General features: G+C 36.2%; 1 protein-coding gene across 1 annotated transcript in view; it reads right to left on the reverse strand.

Moving 5' to 3' along the window:
- Positions 1-1,082: 1,082 nt before the first annotated feature.
- ITPKB (inositol-trisphosphate 3-kinase B) overlaps positions 1,083-15,941 on the reverse strand; it is a 71,615-nt gene continuing 56,756 nt past the window's right edge. Inside the window, exons 3-8 of the mRNA XM_070932420.1 lie at positions 14,966-15,065; positions 11,819-12,032; positions 8,423-8,627; positions 6,615-6,716; positions 3,746-3,817; positions 1,083-3,398 (exon numbers count right to left, since the gene is read on the reverse strand). Of these exons, the coding sequence (XP_070788521.1) occupies positions 3,183-3,398; positions 3,746-3,817; positions 6,615-6,716; positions 8,423-8,627; positions 11,819-12,032; positions 14,966-15,065 (909 nt within the window). The 3' untranslated portion in view covers positions 1,083-3,182. The remainder of the gene's footprint in view (positions 3,399-3,745; positions 3,818-6,614; positions 6,717-8,422; positions 8,628-11,818; positions 12,033-14,965; positions 15,066-15,941) is intronic.

Consider the following 15,941-nt stretch of genomic DNA (forward strand, 5'->3'; position numbering starts at 1 on the left):
TCCCAGACTAGTGCAACTATTTTGCATTTGCATTTGTCTCTATAACTGCCTGGTCCAATTTTGATATGGTAACTGGAGTTGCTCAGAAATTAGTTCCCACCTCATAATGAAGATGACGAACCAAGGTAATTCTGAGATAAGAGTGAACGGTACCTTTCCCTCAACATCTAAAGCAACACAGGAGGAACAAATCCAGAAACACTGTCCCTATTATGTTAGTTTGTGTATGTTTTAAATGTGACTAAATTTGTTGCATGTATCAACCAAGCTGTACACCATTCAAATAACTTGATAGATTGTTTTACCTAATTCTGGGATATCAGGATAAAGTCCAATCTGGGTAACTGAAAAGAGCCAGAACTCTGAGAAAAAAAGAAAACTTTCTACTACAAACAGTTTAATATAAATTTGCATCAATAAGCCAGTATGCTATTTAAGCGACAGCACTGGGATTTGTTTCCAAATCGACTACTATAGTATGCACAATCTCATGTGCATTATAGATAGAGACCATACAGAAAAATAGAAACTGAACTGACTTACATTTTTCTATTACTTATTCATACCCAATGAATACTTATACCTCTCACCTTGTAGGGATATGCATGTGCTTGTTAAGAACAGACAATTTGTTTATTGAGATACATAGTGAGATGGAATAAAAAATACTGGCATGAAAAATACAAAATAACTGGTGTTTAAAAATTCATTAGCATGGCTTAAATTCAAGATGTTAAAAATCTCTAAAACATTACTCTTTGCTATACTATAGTTTGAATTGACTAATTCATTGACTTGAACATCAAACAATTATACCCCTATACCAAAGTCTAAATCTATGTCAAGGTGTTATGTAGATATATTTGGAAATCTTAGTAATTTTGGTATGATAGAAGTCCTAAAATTTAGGACTTTGATTGTTCCACATTGTAAAAATTGTACTACCGGTCAGTAGATCAAAGTATTGTATATTAAAAAATATACAATTTCCTACACCAGTCTCTCACTACCAGAATATTAGAAATAAATATTACACAATTAGAAATGATAAACTATCACAACAAAAAAATCATGTTGTATGTTTTTATTTTAAGTTGTTTGACTTACAGGCACTGTGCATTGGTGATGTTCTGTAACTCTGCAAGTTCCTCATCTCCTTGCTAATCAAGGGAATGGGGTGGAAAGTGTTAGGAGAAATACCTCACAGCAATAGTTCCAGCCTCCAGAAAGATCCAAAAAATATCTGGAGAAATATTTCACTTCTTTAAAAGCCAAAAAGCAAAGAATCTTATTTTACAAACAAACCAGCATATTTTTTAAAAAAAGTATGTAATAGAAGTAATTTCAAAGCTAAATACATTTTTAAAATAGGATGACTTGAAGCTGTTTCATGGTCTTCCCCTTTCCATAAATGCGGAAAGAGATTTCAAAAGCCAAGCATTATCCTTTAAAAAAATTCCATGCATTAAGACTTAGTGTTCTAGATAACTAAAAGTATGGCAATAAATAATACTTTAAAAAAACCCACAAATTTTTTTTCATGACACTGAGTGGAACAGACACTAGTCCATAAGGCACTTTCAGCATAGGCTATTATTAAACAGCAGAGGAAGCCTGAAGGAAAAAAAAACTTCTAAGCAAAGCAATTATTTACAACAGCACTAAGAAAAAGCAACATTATCTTAGGGATAGATGAATGGAGCAACACTCAATGGGATAGAATCTTTCTGAAACGCTTTCAAAGGGACTGTATGCCAATGAATAGTCACCCTCTAAAACAAATGCAATTGTTTCAAGGACAGCACCTCTGGATGCAAGAAACAGGATTACAGCATTACTGTTTGAAAAAATAGTAACGAGGCTATAGAGGACTATGGAATACATTATAAATATGGAAAGGTTTAAAAAAATAGCCAGGAAATGGCTCAGAAAAAAATGTAACATAAACTTACAGTCTCAACATCCAAGGTTTCTGCAGTATTATGAGTTCTCCAAGAAAATCAAATGCACCAATAATCTTTCTCTCCCAGTTGCTGACCACTTGATTTCAGCAGTCTAATTCAAATGTTCCAGGAATTTATATAATAACTTCTATACCCTAAATAGAGAGTCAGATATATTTGCAAGACTGAAAGTGGCAAATCCTTATTTAGAGAATCTGCCTATATTACCTACCAAATTACTTGCCATCTCCTTTTTCATATTCCTTGCCAGGTATACAAACATTATGAAATGTTACCATTATAATACTCTGCTTGCTGATATGTTAGGTCTACTTAATCTTGCTTCATACAATGGGAGATTTGGAATGATTTGCAGGAGCTCACCTGAGAATGCATTATCATTTTCAAAAGGGACTGCAGTGCTAACAAAAAGACACCCAGAGGATGGCAGTCAGTGTCTTTGTCATTCTGCAGCAGCCCCTTTCCTGCCATGTGACCAGGTCATCCCAAGCTAATGGAAGGGTAGAGAAGGGATCAAATCCTTGCTCTCAGTAGTCCAAACTAATTTCAGTAGCTAAATGGATGCACCATGTAATGTAACCCGCAAAGGAAAACTTTTGCAGTTGCTACAACTATGTATATATTGCACAGTAAGCCAACAAGAAACTACTTCCTTATGTAGAAAAGTCTATCTGATGTTAATTATTCCTATAAACGATTATATTTTAATTCTTATATTTAGGAAAGTTAGTAAATATAAGTTGCTACCATTCCTTTTGTGGGACATTCCCACGAAGAAAGAACACCTATAAGAAAATGCCCAATATAAGCATGCTTTCAACATCAGTTGCCCCAAATAATGCTAGCTTTGGACATGAGAGGGCAGCAGATAACTACAAATGCATCCTTCACTCTAGAGATACAATTTAAACAAGTCTAGGGAATTATCTTTCTAGTGCATACAAGAACTTTATCAAATTTTTTATATACAAAAGTATTTTCTGTTTTAGGAATGCAGGAGACCTAATTCCTAAGATCAACATTGCTATCTGCTTTGTCTAATTTTTAACTTCTTGTTCAGTGTTTCTTTGGGCACATCACATTTTATTTACACCTTAAATAAAAGAAAAGGAACTTCTAAATTTTAGAACTGGAAGAGAAGGTGGAAGAAAAGTGTCTTGTAGTGCAGATCAGAAAGTCAGTTGGAGGAACTAGATTGTGGATTGTGGAACCTTGGCTTTAATGCAGATCTTCACGTTGAGACAACTCTGTTAGGATCTCAATTAGATTATCCAGCCCCCAGAGGTAGCCATCCTCTCTGTTCCCCTCTATCCAGGGCACATTGTGCTTCAGAACTTGTCCCTCTGGAAGTGGAGTGGTTTTCCCAAAATCAATCATCCATACTTTGGCCTGCTCCCTCTTGTCATGGATGAAGAGAAGGGAACTCCCAATTACCTGCAAAAGCAAATGCAAAAGAACTGAGTATCCCAGAGTAGGAATTAAGAACAAGTGTTCCAAATTCTTCTGAAGATAAGATTACAACTTAAAAAAATATATCTCAACAGGATATTGGTATTAAAAAATTAAAAACTGAAATGTTAGGTTCTGAATTTTTAAAAGTAACAATATTTCAACATGTGAGGCAGTAAAAATTGTTTCCTGGTGTTCTCAATGCACAGGGTTGTGATGTATATGCATTCTTTTGAATTTTCATGAAATGATTTCCATTTGTGTGTTTAGGTGATATGATTTGACCTAGCTCTAGTTTTTTAAAAGACAAAAAGGGAAATGAATGATTTTACCTCATGGGTCATGAAGAATGGTGATGTTTCCAAAGTATCACGTATCCCCTTTAACCGGTTAAGATAACTGTTCTGAAATTGCAAGAAAAAAAATGATAAGTCATACATACTGTATCTGCATGCACATGTGTGTGCGCGCACGAACACATACACACACAAAGGCATTATTCCTGAATCAAATAAGTTCCATATCTCAGCCCAGATACCAAATGACTTATGAAAATGAATAAAAGGTGAGAGTAGAGGAGGGAATATCTCCTCTTTTTCTCATAATCTTTTGAATGCCGTAGTTGGCTCTGAAGCACAGACTGTCCACCTTTAACATAAGATATTTGGATTATGGAATTGTTCAACTTTAATTTTGTTCACACCTTCCTACAAGACAAGATTGCAAACAAATTTATTTGCATAAAAATGATTTCACATTGAACATAGCCAGTATCCCTTCCAGCACTGCTCAACCTCATTTCTCAATTACTCAGGTTTATGATGCTGGGTGACTTTAGGTTTTCCTTCTAGGTTAACTTTCAAAGGTGGCCCAGGAATTCATGGCCACCATGGCCTTGTATCAAACCATCCTGGCCTCAATCCAGTTGAGACGCCACAAATGAGATCTGTTTTTTTGTCTTGGAATGAGAGTAGATAGCATTTGTACTTTGTTGTGGTCACCAGATTCTGTGAGGTCAGCTCTGCCACTTATACTCTGTCACCAGATCTTGCCTTTCCTGACTGGTAAAAGCAGGAAGTAGGGTTAGGGCCAGAGTGATGGTTACTGCATCCTTGAGAAAGGAGATGCTGTCACTGGTTTCAAAGTAGTGGTGGCCCATCCTCATAACATTACTGCTGAATTCAGCAATGTTAAGTAACTTCCACAGTAAAAATGCCTAGAAGAAATAGATTTATGTTTTAGAAATAGATTTTCTAGACTCATTTCAGTCAGAACATGCGCTTGAATATAGCACTGAAGCCACTTTGATCATACTTGCAGATGTAAGTACATTCACTACATACTTGTAGTGAAATTGGACAATGATACTGTGCCTCTCTTGGTCTTGCTTGGCCTCATGGTGTCCTCCTTGATTGCCTATATGGGTTAGATTTGGGGCAGCTGTTTTCCAAGTTGTTCTCTTCCTTTTTGAGTAATGGAGGAGAGCTCTTATTATGGTGCAAAGCTTGGTTTTCTCACTTCTTCTTTTTAACATCTCCATATATGAAGCTATTGGGAGAAGTCATCTGGCAGTCATGGTGAAGAATCTTCAGTATGCAGATAGAACTCAGTTGTATATCTTGATCCTGGGCCAAACAAGAGACATGGCTAATGTTCTCTCTTGATGGCTGGAAGCTATCAAGATATGGATGGAAGAAAAGAGGCTTAGGCTTAATCCCAGCAAGATGGATAGCTAGTTCTGGACAGATTGCACTATCCTAGACAGAACTGATTCAAAATCTAGGGCTCCTCCTGCACTCCCAGGTCTTTATCAAGGAGCAGGTGACATTGTGGCTAATCGGGGTCTTTGCATAAATTATATCTTGTGCATCAGGTACAACTTTGCCTGAAAAGAGTCTCATTCCTTAATTAACACTTTTTGGAATATTGCAATATGCCCTGTATTGGCTGCTTCAGAATGCAGTGGCTTGAGTAATGATAGCTATGACAAGGTATTCTTATGTAACACCACTATTTCAGGAACTGTGCCAGTTGCTAGTTACTTTCCTATAACGACCTATATGGTTTGGGACCTGGATATCCTGCTCCCATTTCCATTTCCATCCATATGTTAAGTCCTTTTTTAAGAGAACATCATTCACAGGGATTCTGAGGATGAGTCTTCTTTGTGAAAACTGTCTGTCCACCCACTCAGCCACCCACCACCGTAAGATTAAACTAGTCCCTTTCCTGTTAACATTCTGAAAAGGTCTTAAAGTCTGGCTATTTCAAAGCCCTTTGATTTTGTGTAGAAGGAAGCTCCCTACAGTTGTATGTGTGTGAAATTTGTTTATTACTTTGTGCAAAATTTATTGCAATGGTAATTTATTGTTTGTCTTAATTTGTTTGCTATTTTAATATATTATTTTTTAATCCTTTTACTGGAAAGGAGTTTGTAAACTGTACTGACTCTGTGGATTAGAATGGTACATTGGCTCTAGAAAATAAACAGAGTTTATTTCTTCTCATCAGGATAGTAGTTTAATAAAAGAAAAGAAGGAGAAAAGGATTCCACTAAATCTGACTGGGCTTAACATTAATATGTTCAATAAACTAAAGAGATAACACAATTTTGATTATATAATCCAGTTTTTATATGCTTCCTTTCAAAATCAATTTCTTCTAAGGAACATTTAAAATTTTGTTTATAGCATGAAGAGCTTGAAACGCTTTTGAGCAAGATGTCATAATTTGAACCAATCTATTTAGGGTTTAGTTTAGCTAAAGCAAGAGTTAAACAACTTTATTTTGCTCAGTGGCAACACTTATTTTTATTTTGGAGCCCTGCAAAAGCATATTGCTATGACACCATCAACTATTGCAAAAAACAATATTTTGGCTGCAGTGTTTGTATTGTTTTTACCTAAAGTGGGTGTTAAGCCCAGAGGTGTGTCACTTATTTTAGGGGTTCATTAATAAAAAGATTCCCACCCAAATCCCGACATTTTACTGCTGCTGAATTTTGGCAGCACGATATTGGGGTGGGAGAAGAATTTAAAGGAGCATAAAAATGGATTTGGGAGCAGTTGTGGCCTGCTGATCCTTGAGTGAAAGTATTGCCCATTTCATTACACATCTCCCCTTTTCATTTTGGCATGTGGTTTTGGATGTTAAATTAATTCAAAGTAAGGAACGTCAAAGGAAATAGCTGAAGTGACTCACCAGAATGTTATGGTTTCCTTTTGTAAATTCTCTGAAGGCGTCCATGACTTGTTCCTTTGTCCGAGTCTTCTTGAAATCCCTGTTCACGGTGCCATCTTCTTTCTTTTAAAAAAACAATGACAAAAACATGGCTATTACTCAGAAGAATCCTTTTCTATTACTACCTACTACTACCTACAAAATGCAGTATACCCTATGACAAAACTTAGAGCAAAAATTTGAGACGGTAATCAGAGCTTAATAAACAGTCACATGGGGTAGGGGAAGACTACTTTTGTTGTTGTTGTTCTGGGGACACTGGAGAAGTCATTTCTATGTTTAAAGCTTTCGGTGAAATCAGTTGCGTCCGGCTGCTGCCGTCGGAGGCATTTTTCTTCCATTTGAAACTTTTTTCGAGGTTTAATGCAAATTATTTTGGATATGATTGCAAAGGAGGTGAGAAAAATTCATTTTATGAGCAAATATCATATTGAACAATGCTAGATATGTAGCGCTTCAACACAATGCATTTTGGCATCATGGAAATTATAAGGCTGGAAAGAATCTATATGTTTACCCCAACTTTCACTAAACCCAGTAATGTTATTCCTAAATTTACTACCCAATATTCGTTCCAACCCATGGAATTTATTATATAACCCTCCTCTTAAGCTTTAGTTTAATGAGCAGAGATGTCTGAAGTTGGAGCTAATATAAGCAAGCATATATAACCCACTGGTGTAGTTTAGATCTGGATTGGAATATCAAAGTATCTCTCATTTGGCCCCATAGTTCCTCTATTCAAAACGCGTACAGCATCTTATTTTTACTCTTGCTTTCACCTTCCTGAAAATGGAACACTTGCATGCTTTGGGCTTCAATAATTTTTCAGATAGCATTAAAAAAAAACATTAAAAATAATAGGTAGAATAAAAAACCTTTTTATTGTAGTTTCTATAAGAATTTAATATTTCTTTCCTAGCAGCTTAGCTTTATTAAGAACTAGTATCTGAAACCACTATAGACACAGCCAAAAGTTTCAATGTGTTAATGTCACTCCAATACCCGTTTTGTACTTATCCAGATATCCAAACAACTGGGGACATGTTGTAATGTCTGCAACATCCAGTAAACCATTTACATCTGAGCTTTTACTGTTGCTCCGGTAGACAAGGAAGAGTAAGGTATGAGAGACTCCACTGATATGAACATAAGCAGTGCCCTGCTGAATTAGACTCTGGCTCATCTAGTCCAATAGTCTGTTCCCTAATACTTTCCCATTGTTCCCCATGACTTCCATGAATCACTCCATTCCTTTTTTGTAGCCAGACAAAATGGCTTCATGACAGGGATGAGGCTATAGCAAATCTAAGCCTCTGAAGAATCATACTGGATTGCGCTAGTCAGAATTTCTTAGGAAGAATTCACATGTTGCTATATTCACCATTCATAAGACTACTCTCTTGGTTGAATAAGAGGTTAAAAGCTACTACTACATGACCCTTTATGACTATATATAATAATATAACAGGGCAAGGCAAGAAGTTTTACATCTGTCACCTGTATGTGTCCAATGATTCAACACAAAAAGGATAAGGGAAAGAGTTAATGCCACAAAGAATTCCATGATCCTGCCATACCAAGTTAATAATGGGAAATCACATCTGTCCCCCAAAAAACCTGTCTCAATAACACGTACCCTGCAAAGATATATTACATATGGAATGGTTAAACCTAGACAAAAATATTTGACATTTTACATTACATGACAAGTTAATCACAGATTCATTTCCCATGCACTGATGCAACAGACAAATCTGAAAGGCTACCTTTATTCCTTCAATCCGGAACCCTAACGTTGCTGTAGAACTTATAGTTTCTCTCCACTGCATGTATCGAGGTTTGGTCACTGCATGTTGAGAGTTCTCTTCCTCAGTCGGAGCCTCAGGATCTACTTCGATCATCTTCTGATACATGTCTTTCCGCAAACTTGGCTTCTTTCTGGCCTTTGATAATTCCTCTTCCACATAAGTTCTGCAAAGCCAGTATATGTTCACATTATCATATTTGGAAACCGATTTATTACTACTGTATCACTGATGTTTGGGCAGGTGCTCCCTATCTTCTCTAGAATAAGACAGGCAAGATGCAGTCATTGAAACATAACTTTAATTGTTGGGCCTCATGGAGGAATACAAATTACTCATCCATATTCTACAGCATCTTCATTTATTGCAGTATTATGAAAGTCAACATCATCTATAATCAGTACAACAATGGCAATTTTTTTTAGTGATTCAAGTGAACATATTGGAGTCAATCAGATTTAAATATTGGAAACACTCTCTAATCGGACAGAATTATCCTCCAAGGGTATAGTCCTTCCTGTATAGCCTACTCTGAAAAGTTGAAGACACTTTAGTTTCCAAAGTACATGGTATGAAGAGTGCTTGTAAAAACAACTGTTTTGTTTATCAATGATACATACAGTAAGTAGCGAGAAATGGTCTGAGTCACTAGTTGTTCTGAAAGCTCCATGATAGATGTGAATGGTTTCCTTAAGGTATTAAATTGTATATTTTGGAATGTTTCCGTATTGAAAGTGCTTCCATCATTTACTGGCAAGTAGATATGAGAGAATGCTATTTGTAGTACAATGAACCTAGGTATGGAATACGGTAGATTGAACAAAAATGGGTTTTTTAGGTTAATTTTCTCTATTTGCCCACTAGAGAGCTCTGTCCTCCAACATCAACAGCTATACTTCTTGAAATATCACTGCCGAGTACTTATTCAACAAAAGATATGCAACTACCTTGCATTTTTTCAGTGTCCTGTAACCTTAAATATTTCTGATTCTGGTTTACAGATCCTATAGATTTAATTTTACTTTAATTCAACTCCACATTTGCAATACACTCCTAGACAGGAGAGCTTCTAATTTCTGAGCATTTCTGTTTTGTATCTCAAACATGAAAGGCTCTATATTTACGTGGGAACATCAAACTGAGAAGAGCATACAATATGTGCAAAATGTTCATTGACATATTTATTGATCTCAGAATGATAGCATCTTAAGTTATGGGCATATAGGGGTTTTACTGCTCCCATAATCCCTTGCCATTAGTCAGCCCTGCTGACCGAGCTACTGAGAATTGAAGGGTCATACACTACTATCTAAAGGGTCAGACAGGTTGCTTTTTCCTTTCTTAAATTTTGCCATGATAACTAGAACTCTACCAGATTATATTAAGTGATCCCACAATCCACTATCTTCTTTATAGCTTCTAAAGCCACAAGCAGAGCATGTGTCTCAGCAGCTTCTGTGCAGCCATATTCTAAATCTGGTCTTCAAGGTAATGCTTAATAAATGTCAATATATCTCTATTCATTGATTTCTTTGAAAATCATCTGAATTAATGATTAATGACACCTGTAAGGAAATGATGCCCATATATGTGTGAGGAAACACATTTAGTTTGTCTATTGAAAATTAACTTAATTGTGCAACCTTATGGTTTGAGATAAAATAAAAATTAAAATATTGAACTGATCCTTCTCAGCACTCTGGTTTCTGAATATTGGCACCAAGGATTGCCCTATACTGAAATATTCAGTAGACCAGAAATACATTCTAGAATTGCATTCTGCTAATCAGAAATATAAAACGATTTCATATGCTGTAGTTTTTCCGAATTTATCCAATATATACTGTTTTTTACCAACCTAGTTAAGAACCTAGTGACTCAGAACTCTGTATCTGAAGTTACTTTTGCCATTGGCCATGATATCTGGAAATTTTTGGATCTGAGGTCCCAACAAATCTGGGAGACATCAACTTGCTTGAAATATATAAATGGAGTCACAGATCTTTAATACATATTATTAAATAGAGTATTTTCTGTATATTTTATTTTCAATAGAGCAGCCAAGGTTCTATATATAATTGAAGAGCTATGCTAAACACACTGTCAAGCACAGTTATAGAAGAACAGCAAATTTATAGTTGTTTCTAGATCAAGTAAACTGTAGTAATCCTCTATTATCTATCTGACGAGGATGTTCTTTTTTGGAGAAGTGTGATGGTCAGCCCACAGTTTTGAATGCTTTTCCATTTGTTCATGCAGTTAATTTGATTCTTGCTTTCCTTAAGTGCAAAAAAATTCTAATTCAAGCAGCAAACAGCCTTTTTCACAAAGAGTAAATTTATGATGACATAGGGCAGTAAATTTCCTTATCTATCATAGGTATGGAGTGGCTAGCAATTCAATACCAAAAATGCTATTAAAAAGTAGTTTATGAAGGACTTTTTCTTCAAGAAACCTGGAAACCATGATTCCAGTTCCACTTTAAGCATGAAAGGCAGCTTGATGACTTGGGCCAATCACTCTCTCTAAAATCAAACCACAACACAGGGGAAAATTGGAGGAGGAAAGAGTATGAGGTATGTTTACTGTCTTGAGTTATTTATAAAAATAAAGGTGAGATAAAAATAAACGTCCTAGATACGCTACTGGCCCAAATGAGTTAGAATTCATCTTTCTTTCAAATTCCCATGTTTAAAATTATTTAGATAAGAATTGCAGACTATTCATCAAGTTATGTTAGACATCACCACTTATATCAATCAACATGACCATCTACTTTACTGGTCCAAGGTAATGGGAGTTAATAGCAAATCAGAATGGCATTAGATTAGGGAATTTTCTTTTGGATTGTTCTTTCTGTTATTCAGTGGAGAGAACAAACTTTTGCCTACAATCAGGCTTCACTGGTCTGTTCATGCTTAAACTTAATGAAATCATCTGCTTCTTCCAAGGTAATAATCTCTGCCAGATTTCAAACAGAGATAAAAATCCTATAGTGATCATACAAGAACAGGGCTGTCAAACTCCCGGCCCACAGGCCGGATACGTCACGCATTGGCCATGCCCAGTTTAGCAAAGGGGGGGGGGGGAGTCCTGATACATCACATGACACCACTGTGATGACGTAATTTTGACATCCCTGTGCAAGAACATCTGATTTGAAACTGAACTTCAGATTTGCACTAGAGCAAACCAATCAGTAGGTTTTTCACTGTTGCTTTAACAAGCCCTCAGCAGGGTTAGGGCAGGGCAAGGCTAAATTATTTTGCTGGCCTCTATGTTTGCCTCACATTAATTTTCAAATATTGTTGTAACAAGCAGGTTACTCTATATTTTTGTCTATAAAGAAAAGCTAACCTGACTCCCATCTTGCAGTCCATGACACAAGGAGAATCAAAATCAGCTAGGAGATCTTCCATCTGATTATACCTCTCCCCATCCTTCACAATATCTCCATGATAGGCAGGAACATAAGGCTTAAGGACATCATTCATCAAACGGTCCAAACAACGCTGTTCAGACTCACAATGCTTCTTTAATATCCTTCCATTTGCAGCAGCTTTGAAGCTACCTGAAAGACAGACCAAAACAAAATTGTTTTTAAAATGCAAATGAAAGCATGTTTAAAAATTGCCACAAAGAATATTTCACCCTTTTATGGAATGCCTCAGCTATCCTGCCTGGTACCCTTCAGGTATGCAGGATTTCAGTTCCTATAAAATTCAACAGCATCTGGGCAGCAACAAGTTGGGATCGGCTACAATTCTTTGCTTTTTCTATTGTATTTAATCAAGGCTATATACCCTGAAATTTTATAGATGCTGGTTGCAGGGTGAAATGAAAATGCAAACAAGATTACTCTTTTGTTCTCTGACACTGTACACATAGACACTTTCTATTATGATATTAAATGAATGTCAATAATATATTCTACTTCAGACAAAGCAGCATAAAAAGGCCAAATATAATATTTTGTTCAAATGGTTTTTTCCCCCCACCTAATGTGGGAAAGAGATAGAAAATGAGACTGAAAAAGCCTCACATCCTAACTAATTAAAGTGTTTCTTTTTTTAAAAAAAAATTGATTTATATGCCGCCCTTCTCCGGAGACTCAGAGCAGCTTACAATGCGCTAAGCAATAGCCTTCATTCTTTTGTATATTTATACAAAGTCAGCTTATTGCCCCCACAAACTGGGTCCTCAATTTACCTACCTTAGAAAGGATGGAAGGCTGAGTCAACCTTGAGCCTTGGTGAGATTCGAACCTGCAGTAATTGCAGGCAGCTGGTCTTAATAACCAGCTTAATAACAGGGTACCTTAGACCACTGTACTACCAAGGCTCTTTCAATAGACTCTCTTATGTACAAGAGGAACTGACCTAAGGTTACTCTTTTATGATTATGAGGCTGAACCCAACATGATCGGCTTATTTATTTACATCATGTCCATGTTATTGACATATGAAATATATGCATCTCATATGCAAGTTGAATGACTATAGAGGAGAATGTTGCTAATCTCACATACACAAATACTATTATACAATTGACTTTCTTTCTGGTCAATTGTTTTGCTCAAAACACAGCTCTTTTCTAGCTTTTTGTACTAAAAGTTATCTAAAAGTTGCGAAGGAGTTTGTATAAAGGATAAAAGGGCTAGTTGAATGTCAATAAATTACTCCATGACACTTTTTAAAGCATTTCTGGGTTCTTCATTTTGTTTTGTTTTGATCAATCCTCTGTCTGTGAATAAGAGAGAAAGGTGAGCAGAAATCTATATCCACTACAGTCCTACTTGATTTAGGACAGATACCCCTGTTCATGTGCAGATCATTCAGTATTCCCTGAGTGATGGTACAACTTCATTGTATCAGGAATGCTAGAAGGCAAAATAGCATATACTCATTACCTATCCTTTAGTGCAGGAGTGAGAATATTTACTCTTTTTAATGTTATGATTGAAGGGCCAAATAACCTCCCAGAATGCCTTCTGAGGCGTTACCAGTACAGAACCCCTCCCCCACAGAGGACAGCAATCTAGTCTGTATTTCCTTTTCTCGCAATGAATTGTGCACAGAATACTGCTGATATATAGACATGGAGGGAAAAACCTGTATATCTTTTCTTATGACATCTTCATTTTGTTTCTGTAGATGGGACTTTGTGGAGGGGAAAAGCTCTTCCACAAGAGCTTTGGTATTAATGGATATGCAAAACTTACAGACTCACAGGCCAGAGCTGCTCCACCCCTACTTTAATAATATAACTCAGAGCTGTTTGGATAGATAACTAAGGAACTCTGTGGGAAGAATGACTCCTATCACATAGTAGCAGATGGAAATTAGAGGGAAGTCTAACATCTAAAAAACTGCATAGGAAACTAGCAATATTGCTTTGCTTACAAAAACAACTTTACAATTCTCTATAGGATATCCTCATTATGGGGAAGGGCTTATACCACGGGTGCCAAACTCACAGCGTCATGTTGCTGGGGTGGGCATGGCCTGTGCGTAGGCATCCGGCCCACAGGCTGCCAGTTTGACACCCCGGCCTATACTGTATGGTTCATTCTGATGGAGTATTAGAATATTTTTTTTTTCTAAGAAACACAGAAGATTTGTTTTATAAGAAATTCAGACAGTTGTCTGCCGCAGACACATAGGCTTGCTTTGTGCCCAAACTGTTAACATGACAGGACAAGGGGAGGATACAATATATTAGTCCTTGGGTCAAATATTTAAAGTAGCATGACATTTTCAAGACTTTATATATAATTTAGAATTAAGCAACATTTTGGAGTTGTTGAGCACAACTGGAATTTTAACAGAAAATCATGGGTGATCACACAAAGTGGCTGTCATAGGAAGTTATGCATACTTATAAAATGGTTGTCATGCTTTGTTTCAAAATTACTTCCCAAGGATGAGTCTCATGATCCCTTCTAGCCCGCAATTTATTTTTGTCATTTTTCATGACAGGTGACACATTTCCAGACAAACACTAAATTGCAGCCACATTATTTTTATTTTCAAGGAATGTTTAAGCAGTCTATATAAGGTAGAGTCATTCTCCTTAACCAAAAACTCAGAAATCCCAGAGTAACAGGGAGTTGGGCAGCATATAAATTTAATAAATTATTATTATTTGAAATTATGCTAGAAGCCGGTGTCTTGTTACAATAGTAGCTTTGCATTTATTGTAATCATTTAATTAAAATAGTTTTTAAAATCAGAACAGTGAATTTCTTGGGCATTAATGATTTCCTCAGGTGCCTGCTCTACTATGTCTAAAACAAATCAGCAATTCTAGTACAAACTTAATCTGACATTATTATGATAAAACAGTAGGAAAAAAACACAAGTACTTATAATTCAATTTACAGAAGTAATTTATGTTGAAACTAGCTAATTATTTTAAATTCCCCAAGAGACTATCTGAGCATTTTCCTTTCACTAAATGAAGTTTCCCTTTGAGAGGGAAACAGCACAATGTGATCTGTAATACCTGCATGCCCTGCTAATTGGATCCAGGGATATTTCTTCTTAAAGGACATAACAAAGGGAGACCAATGCACCATGTTCTTGATTTTCCGCCACGATTTGCTCTGGAAAAAAAGAAGATAAATTAAAGCGACTACAGAAATTGTATTTATAGCAATACCCAGTTTAAAAACTCTGGTTAAATATGAATAGTGAGATATTGGTGGCAGAACAAGCTCAGCCAGACACCTATGCTGAAGAAAACATCAACTAAACAATTCAAGATAAGCCAATCTACTGTGTATTTCTTCTTATAAAACTCGTTCAGATGTTCACACTTTCATGATTTGCTTGCAATTCCCACCATTATACTTGTTGTATACATACCTGATAGAGGAAAAAGAAAGATATATTTGAAAAGTAAGTAAAGGAAGGTATCTAAACTTTTTAAAACTCTTTCTTTCCATTCCCCACACATAACTGATCTTTTGTTTTTGCTATGCTCAGATTTAAGAAACCCGTTTTTCCGAGAAAGAGATCTGCTTTATTTATTAAGTTTGGACTTAAATGTCACATTAAGCAAACATTGAACCAAATGCAGTCCCACCTTTGATTACGTCATTATTATTACGTCTCCCCTATGCAGATATGCTAGGAGCCCACTGAATGAAAGGAGCAGTGAAAAACAAGAGTTGCCCACTTCTTTTCCAAACCCAGCTAGAGCAATGTGCACCATTCTGCTACTAGGAAATATCCATGGCAGCAGAAAGCAGTGATACAATATTAGCTAAGACCAGAAAGAGTTGTATATTAATTACACAAGAAGTACCTTGATACTATACTGTCCTTTTTCTCTTCCAAAATATCTTCAGGGTGGAGGAATCCTTGAATAAGTTGGTCTTGTTATTATCTTTTAGGAAGAATTTTCTCCAAAAAAAGGAGAAACTTTAGCGAGCTACATCAGCAAAGCGCCTTTTAGAAAACAGAGGAAAGCCTCAGTC

Source organism: Pituophis catenifer, unplaced genomic scaffold, assembly GCF_029215685.1.
Source record: "Pituophis catenifer annectens isolate HBS135680 unplaced genomic scaffold, rPitCat1.0.hap2 SCAF_1, whole genome shotgun sequence".
Classification (NCBI taxonomy): Eukaryota; Metazoa; Chordata; class Lepidosauria; order Squamata; family Colubridae; genus Pituophis; species Pituophis catenifer.